Consider the following 8,701-nt stretch of genomic DNA (forward strand, 5'->3'; position numbering starts at 1 on the left):
GCTCCTTCAGTGTCACTGGGTCAATTCCCAGCTGCAGCGGACACACATCTCTCCCTGCTTTAATAGATGTGTATTTTGTGGGGGTGGGGTGGGGGAGACTGGGGGTGTCGTCAGGGGGATGTTGGGAGACCTAGAAACAGGAAGATTAACACTAGAGAGGACAGCCTCCGTCTGGCTTTGAAGCCTGAGTTGCTGTAAATTTAATCAGGGCTTAATTGGATCAGTGTATTGTTATAGAGTGGGAAGTAGGTAACGTACCTTTAAAAGTAAGGAGGCTTCAAGTTGTAAATAATTAAGTTTCATGTTAGAGTTAAATAGTAAAATAGTTTTTCTTGAGATAGTGGACATGAGGAGTTCCCTGTCACTCAGATTATGAGGTGAACCTTTCTGGGTGCTTGGTTTAATTAGCAGAAGGGTTCACCACCATGTCGTAACAGAAGTTTGTTGGGCAGCAAGGTGGCTCGGTGGTTAGCACTGCTGTCTCACAGTACCAGGGATCCAGGTTCGATCCCAGCCTCGGGCAACTGTGCAAACTCCACACTGACATTTTCCCCGTGTCAGCATGGGTTTCCTCTGGGTGAATTGGCCACGCTAAATTGCCCATAGTGTTAGGTGCATTAGTCAGAGGGTGGGTGGGTTACTTTTCGGAGGGTCAGTGTGGACTGGTTGGACCGAAGGGCCCGTTTCCACACTGTAGGGAATCTAATCTAATCAAGGTTGCTTGCTGTGTCTCCAGCACCAAATTGATGGGAAGTTCGGATGGTGTCTTTGCAGGTGGTGCAGGGGATGATGTACCACGTGAGGATGCAACTGGGCGAGACCACCTGCAGGAAATCAGCAAGAGTGAACGTGGAACTTGAGAGGTGCAGCTTAAAGCCTGGTCTGCAGACTGACGAGGTGAGAGAAATCTGCAGTGACAGGAGATCGGGGAGATCCCTCCCAACCTTTTAACAAGTCCTCAGACTAGGAGCCTCAAGTGTCACAGCATTGAGGGCTGTGAGCCGAGGGCGGGGAAGCACGACTCGACCCGGGTCATAATGTAGTACAGATGTAATGGGCATGATTGGTATTCGGTGGTACCACATATTGAGTAACTGCGTGTTTAGTTACCAGCGCTGATTTCTATTCTTTCAGATGCAGGTCTGCACATTCCAAATCTGGGATCGGCCGTGGATTCCTAAAAAGCAGTTATCAAGCATGCAATGCGTAGTTTGAACTTCACCTCGCAGCTGTACTCGCCAGACGAGGAGGATGCTTCGCAAAACGCGTTAGTAAGAAATCGCCATCTCAGAACTGAGTCAAGAGTGTCGCTGTGATACATGTGAACGTCCTGGTGCATCACCCCGCATCTAGGCAAAACACCCTGTGACAGTGGACAGTTCTACCTCATTCATGAGAACCACTGCTGCAACTAACCTACACGTAGCGGCTAATTTGACTGTTCCAGCTTTGTTTTGAGCTGTCTGAGCAGTGCTCAAGGTAAACCCTGACCTAACAGCGTGAACACTGCATTTAACTTGTGCGATCTGAGTCTCCTTTGGAGCTCAGTGCCTCTTCCACTTGCTGCTTGCTCAGTGGCTAACCAGCTGTAAGCAGACTACTATCATGTCTTTATATTCATTTCCTGAATAAATTTACATCAGTATTATCAAATGCACTTTTGCCTCTTGTGGTGTCTCTGTGCTGCGGTGTCTCTCTTCCCTGTATGTCGTGCCTGTTCGGAGAGAGTTTGATGGGGACGGCGTAGAGAGACTCATAGTTTGATAGTCCAGGAAGCTTTACCTAACCACGTGCTGTCGCTGCTGGGGAGTTTTTAAATGGTGACAGTGCGGAGGGGAACTTTCAGTTAAAGAATTGACGACATTCCCTATCTGTTGGAGAGTATCGAGAGTTTTAATTGAAATGAGTAGAGGAAAGTATATTCTTTCTAACCCTATGCTGTTCTTGGCCTGGGAGTTCTTAAAATGATGACAGTGTTGAGGGAGATTTAATTTTAGTTTAAGAGAAGAGAGGCAGCTTTACTCTGTCTAACCCCATGCGTTACCTGTCTTGGGAGTATTTGAAATGGACAGTTTAGAGGCAGCTTGTCTTCGGTTCAAAAGAGTACAGGAAGCTTAACACTCTCTAACCACATACTGTCGTTAACCTGGGAGTGTTGCAGAGGGCAGCATCAAGGGCAATAAGCTGTACGCAAACTAAGTGTTTAAAAAGAGTAGAGGAATCTTTAATTTTAGATCAAGATTATAGGAAGCTTAACTCTGTAGCTAACCAGGCGCTATCCTTGCCTGAGAGTATTTAATGGTGACAGTATTGAGGGAGCTTTAATTTCTGTTTTTAAAAAAAAGTAGAGGTGGTTTTACTTTCAGCATTAGGAGCAGAGAGAGCTTTATGTTGTCTAATATGGGGTGATCACAAAGTCTTGTTCACATGTTGAAATTATGCAGGTGTTTCACTAGCAGTTGAGCGACTGTTTAATCCACCCCTGAGCCCACAGCTCTCCATCTCAGCTACACCCAATTCTTCTATTTTCTATCTCCTTCGTCACTTATCTTGTTCAATACCATTCACCTCGACTAGTCCTTGTTATACCCAATCAACCAAAGTCAGTCCTTCTGAAATTTCGAATGGTGAATGAAGTTGAAGTTTTACGTCGATGACACCAGGTTGGAATCTCACTCGCAAGTGGGAATGTCATCTCCAGCTGTCGTACTGAAGCAGCAACTTTTAAAGATCTTTATCCTCCCCAGTGCCACTTGCCAGTGGAGACAGTCCCAATTTGTTCCAACCTTGCCCATCAATTCTAACCCCGCAGTTCATGTATGGCATTATAGTGCTTGTGGTGACCTGGGAGACTGTCAATAGGAGAGTATCTCGTGTATTTCTAAAGCATGTTCCTCCAGTTTGTGGAAGGTTTAACTTTACAAAGAAAGGCTAGGATTAGCACGGTGGCTCAGTGGTTAGCACTGCTGCCTCGCAGCGCCAGAGACCCAGGTTCGATTCTGGTGAGAGGTCTGTGTAGGGTTTACACAATTCTGCATGACTTTCTTCCTACAATCCAAAGATGTGCAGGTTAGGGGGAATTGGCCATGCTGAATTGTCCCATAGTGCCCAGGGATGTGCAGGTTAGGGTGGATTGGCCGTGCTAAATTGTCCCATAGTGCCCAGGGATGTGCTGGTTAGGGTGGTTTGGCCATGCTAAATTACCCCATAGTGTCCAGGGATGTGCTGGTTAGGGTGGATTGGCCGTGCTAAATTGTCCCATAGTGCTTAGGGATGTGCAGGTTAGGGTGGATTGGCCATGCTAAATTGTCCCTTAGTGTTAAGTGCATTCGTGAGAGGTAAATATAGAATTATACGGTAGGGGAATGGGTCTGGGTTGGTTACTCTTCGCAGGGTTAGTGTGGACCTGTTGGGCCGAAGGGCCTTATTTCCACACCGCAGCGATTCTCTGATTCTGTACCGAGATGGGCAGCCACGTTTTGTTGGCAAAACACCAAGGTGCAGTCGGTGGTCAGTCGTCTTGGAAACAGGCCGATGGCAAAGTGAGCTTGTTTTATTAAAAAATCAGTTTTCAAAACCGTATAAAATCTGGAAAAGCCCCGGTGACCTGGGGCTATGAACAATCAATAAATAGCAATTAAGGTTTCTTTGAGGTGATTATTACTGTCATTTACGCAGGAGTTGGGAGGGGAAAGGACAGAGGAGGTTTCAGAGGAAAGCATCACACCACTCTCTGAGACAGCGATAACAGTCTTCTGACTGCCTGTTCCCTGCGAAGCAGACTTGCCTCATCCAGGACTTAAAGGCCACTTTGTCTTGTTTCAGAAGCAGAAACTGACCCAACACATCTTTAGCCTAAATAAGTGTAGGAAAAGAAAGGGGGTTAAAACACATGGCATCATCCTGTTACGGGTCAGCGTTGTTTTTAACAAATATTCATTCACGGACTGAAAGCGTTGCTGGCTGGACCCAGCATTCATTGAGGAGAAAGTGAGGTCTGCAGATGCTGGAGATCAGAGATGGAAATGTGTTGCTGGAAAAGCGCAGCAGGTCAGGCAGCATCTAGGGAACAGGAGAATCGACGTTTCGGGCATTAGCCCTTCTTCAGGAATGAGGAAAGTTGGTCTTTTATCTTAGCCTGCTGGACCAACTTTCCTCATTCCTGAAGAAGGGCTAATGCCCGAAACGTCAATTCTCCTGTTCCCTAGATGCTGCCTGACCTGCTGCGCTTTTCCAGCAACACATTTCCAGCATTCATTGCCCCATCCCTCATTTCCCGGAGGGCAGGACCAACTTTCCTCATTCCTGAAGAAGGGCTAATGCCCGAAACGTCAATTCTCCTGTTCCCTAGATGCTGCCTGACCTGCTGCGCATTTCCAGCATTCATTGCCCCATCCCTCATTTCCCGGAGGGCAGTAAGAGTTACTGTGGGTCAGAAGTCACGTGTGGGCAGCAGATTCCTTCCCTAAAGGACATTAGTGAACCAGATGGATTTTTCCCACAAATTAACAATGGTCATCATTAGACTCTCGATTCCAGATTTGTATTGAATTCAAATTCCATCGTCTGCCATAACGCCAGAGCATCACTCAGCTCTCTGGGATAACTGTCCAACGATAATACCGCTAGGCTATTGCCTCCCTGTACTTTCATTTGCATAGCGTGTGGGTGTCATGGACAAGATGGCATCCATTGCCCCCTACCCAATTGGCATCCCAGAGGGCACTCCAGCTTCAAACCACATCGCCGTAAGGGTCTGGAGTCACTGTAGGCCCAGACTGGGTAAAGGGGGCAGTTTACCCTCCCTCAGAGTGAGCCAGGTGGAACCTCCACGATGGGGAATCGATAGTCAGCATTCAGAGGAGGCTTTTGATTTTAAAAATCCAAGTCCTGTCTTTGAAAACGAAACCATCACCAGGGGATTCACAGTCTCCTCCGTTTCAGGGCCTGAGTCTGAGTTGGCTGACCACAACCCAATGTACTGTGCACGCGCACATTAATTAAGGCGACAACTTCAGTTCCAGTCTCCTGTGAAATGCAGTCGGAGCAGTTCCCACCGATGGTGGTATGAGGCGCGGGCCCCAAGCCTATTGGGCTGGAATTGGTTGAGAAAGACTCAACTCAATTGGCTCAGAGTTTTTTTGATTATTAAGTAAAAGAAATTCCAGATTTGTACAGAATTCAAGTTTTGTCATCTGCCCCCTGGTGGGATTCGATGCTTTGTTGGCCAAGAGCATTAACTTGAGGTTAGAGATCGCCAGCCCTCTCTCTCTCTCTCTCTCTCTCTCTCCCTTTCATCCTCACATTCTCTGTTACGCTCTCACTCTCTCGTGCTCTGTCTTGCATGCTCATTCTCACTCTGGCTCACACACTGGCGTTCTCTCTCACACACACTCTCTTACTCTCTCACACACAGTCTCCCTCTCTCACACACTGTCTCTTTCTCTCTCTCTCACACAGTCTCTCTTGCTCTCTCTCTTACACACAGTCTCTTACACTCTCTGATGTGAGAGGGAACCCCTGACAATCCCACCCCCCCCCCCCACCCCTCACAAATAATCTGTTGATGTCCCAGAGGGAGTTGGGACTGCAGCAGTAGTTTAACTGCAGTCTCACTGAGGCACTGTGGTAAAATCCACCTACTTCTTTAATGCTCACCTCCCGCTCATTCGGCAGGGCAAGGCAGGCTCAAGAGGCAGAACAGCTTTGTCCTGCTTCTGTGTACACAGCTCCTCCGTTCTTGCCCCCTATCCCCCCGTGCACGTGTGTCGGACTTGGTGAGTAACTGAGCCCTCACCTTGGTGAAGCCTTTCTCCTCCAGCCGTCCTCCCAGGACTAGGCCGATTCCCGCCAGCTCTTTCACAGACTTCTCCTTCATGGGCTCCACCACAAAGTTCTTGTGCTTTTGTGAGGTGGTGTTGGCCATTGGGCAGATGGCGGGGCGGTCTGCAACAGAGAGAGAGAGAGAGAGAGATGTGCACATGTTCAGGGAACAGCAGAGGCTGGTAGCTGTGTACAGTCATTTTTTAACCTTCCGAATCCTCACATTCCTGGTGCCCAGAAGCGCATCACAGTTACCAACGCCTCCGGGGTATCCCTTTCCCAATCCCGGACCCCGAATGTAGCTCCTGTTCCACATCACAATAAGCCACAGCGTCACAACTTCCAACCCCCTTCGCTAATTCTCCTAAATCTGTGTCCTTCTGCTGACTCACTGACTCATAATTCGTTGAGGTTTGTGCCACAGGCTGGTAAAGAGGGCGATTAGCACAAATACCTTTGTTGCCCAAACCTTTGATTAGAGTTACAAAGTCCTGCAGCACGGAAACAACCCTTCGGTCCAACCAGTCCGTGCCAACCATAATCCCAAACTAAACTCCTCCCACACCTGCCTGCTCCTGGCCCCTACCCCTCCCCCTCCAAACCTTTCCCAAACGTGTACTTAAACAGGTATGTTTTCAACGTTGTAGCTGAACCCACATCCGCCACTTCCTCAGGAAGTTCATTCCCCACACCAACCACCCTCCATGTTAAAAAAAAAATTGCCCCCAGTGTCTTTTCTAACTCTCTCTTCTCACATTACAATTATGCCACCTAGTCTTGGTATTCCCTATCCCCAGGTAAACAACGAATATCAAACACCATAACGACATCGTTAAAAATCACACAACACCAGGTTATAGTCCAACAGTTTTATTTGTTCGACTGTAACCTTGTGTTGTGTGATTTTTAACTTTGAATACTCCAGTCCAATACCGGCATCTCCACATCACCATATCTATACCCCTCATGATTTTATAAACCTCTATAAGGTCACGTCTCAACCTACTACGCTGCAGAGAACAAAGTCTCAGCCTTTTGTTTTATAACTCAAACCTTTCATATCCAGCAATCATGTCGGGCCACACCAGATTCCCTTTCTTAAAGGACATGAGTGGATCAGAGGGTTTTTTTAATGGCAATCAATAATGGTCTGAGGGTTACCATAATTGAGTAGCTTTCCATTCCGGGTGTATTAGCTGAATATGAATTCTCCCTCCTGCCATAGCAGGATTTACAAGATAGATTGTTTAAATCTCTCGGGGCAGCATGGTGGCTCAGTGGTTAGCACTGCTGCCTCACAGCGCCAGGGACCCGGGTTCGATTCCCATCTCGGGAGACTGTCTGTGTGGAGTTTGCACATTCTCCCCATGTCTGTGTGGGTTTCCTCCGGGTGCTCCGGTTTCCTCCCACAGTCCAAAGATGTGCAGGTTAGGGTGAATTGGCCGTGCTAAATTGGCCGTAGTGTTAGGTGCATTAGTCAGAGGGGAATGGATCTGGGTGGGTTGCTCTTCAGAGGGTTGGTGTGGACTTGTTGGGCCGAAGGGCCTGTTTCCACACTTTAGGGAATCTAATCTCTCTGATCAGATTGAGTACAGGAGTTGGGACGCCATGTTGAGGTTGTACAGGATATTGGTGAGGCCTCTTGTGGAATACTGTGTTCAGTTCTGGTCTCCCCGTTACAGGATGTTAAAAATCTCACAACACCAGGTTATAGTCCCAACAGGTTTTGGAAAAACTAGCTTTCGGAGCACTGCTCCTTTTTCAGGTGATTGTGGAGAATAAGATTGTAAGACAGAATTTATAGCAAACGTTTACAGTGTGATGTAACTGAAATTATGTATTGAAAAAGACCTGGATTGTTTGTTAAGTCTCTCATCTTTTAGAATGACCATGTTGGTTTCAGTTCTTTCATGTGTAAATCGCAAAACCTTTTTTAAAAGTTACATTCTCAAGTGCACTTTAACAATTGGTGTCATGTCAGCCCAGATAAGGTATTGAAGGTCTGAGCTGCCCTGTGTGAGACTGTCTGTGCCTCAATGGTCAGACTGGTTCTAATCTAAAAAATGGCTTTACAGAATCATACATGGATTCATGCAGTTTTCGAGCAAAGTAAAATGTAATTCTGCAAGTACAAATTCACCCCACAAACCTATATGTGTGTGTGTTTGGCGGGGGTTTGAGTGTCTATGAGAAGGTGAGTGTGAGCGTATGAGAGTTTAAGTCTGTGAAAGGGTGTGTATGTGTGAGGGTCTGAGTGTGTGTATGTCTGTCTGTGTGTGTCCTTCATTGTCCAGTACTTCTCATGTTCTGTGCAGCCTGCAACACATTATCAACGAGGATGAGCACCTCACCAAGACCTTCCCCACACCTCCACTACTTGCCTTTAAACAACCATCAAACCTCAAACAGATCATTGTTTGTAGCAAACTGCCCGGCTCTCAGGACAATACCGTACAACCCTGTCACAGTAGGCGCTGCAAGACGTGTCAGAGTGTCGTCATAGATACCACCATTGTGTACGGGGACACCTCCCACCGTGTATGTGTCAGGCCAACATTGTCTATCTCATACGCTGCAGGCAGGGATGCCCGGAGGCATGGTACACTGGGCACCGCAGAACAATCACCAGACAGGAGTGTTCCCTCCCAGTCGGAGAACACTTCAGCAGTCCGGGACTTTTAACCTCGGACCTTCGGGTGACCGTCCTCCAAGGCGGACTTCGGGACAGGCAACAACGAAACGTAGCTGAGCAGAGGCTGATAGCTAAGTTCAGTCCCCATGGAGATGGCCTCAACCAGGACCTCGGGTTCATGTCACACGCCACTGCACTGAACACACACACACAGACAGACCCTCCTAAACACACACACACACACAC

At 47.6% G+C, this 8,701-nt stretch overlaps 1 protein-coding gene and 1 long non-coding RNA gene across 2 annotated transcripts in view; one reads left to right on the forward strand and one right to left on the reverse strand.

The window, feature by feature from the left end:
• Positions 1-642: 642 nt before the first annotated feature.
• LOC122544027 lies at positions 643-1,657 on the forward strand. The gene is made up of 2 exons (XR_006310229.1): positions 643-897; positions 1,135-1,657. It is a non-coding gene; the product is annotated as an uncharacterized LOC122544027 (long non-coding RNA).
• Positions 1,658-3,535: 1,878 nt separating this feature from the next.
• The window catches only part of LOC122543834 (barrier-to-autointegration factor A-like), a 15,421-nt gene continuing 10,255 nt past the window's right edge, over positions 3,536-8,701 (reverse strand). The window contains exons 2-3 of the mRNA XM_043682647.1: positions 5,798-5,946; positions 3,536-3,855 (exon numbers count right to left, since the gene is read on the reverse strand). Of these exons, the coding sequence (XP_043538582.1) occupies positions 3,709-3,855; positions 5,798-5,946 (296 nt within the window). The 3' untranslated portion in view covers positions 3,536-3,708. The remainder of the gene's footprint in view (positions 3,856-5,797; positions 5,947-8,701) is intronic.

The sequence above is a fragment of the Chiloscyllium plagiosum genome, chromosome 45 (assembly GCF_004010195.1).
Source record: "Chiloscyllium plagiosum isolate BGI_BamShark_2017 chromosome 45, ASM401019v2, whole genome shotgun sequence".
Lineage (NCBI taxonomy): Eukaryota > Metazoa > Chordata > Chondrichthyes > Orectolobiformes > Hemiscylliidae > Chiloscyllium > Chiloscyllium plagiosum.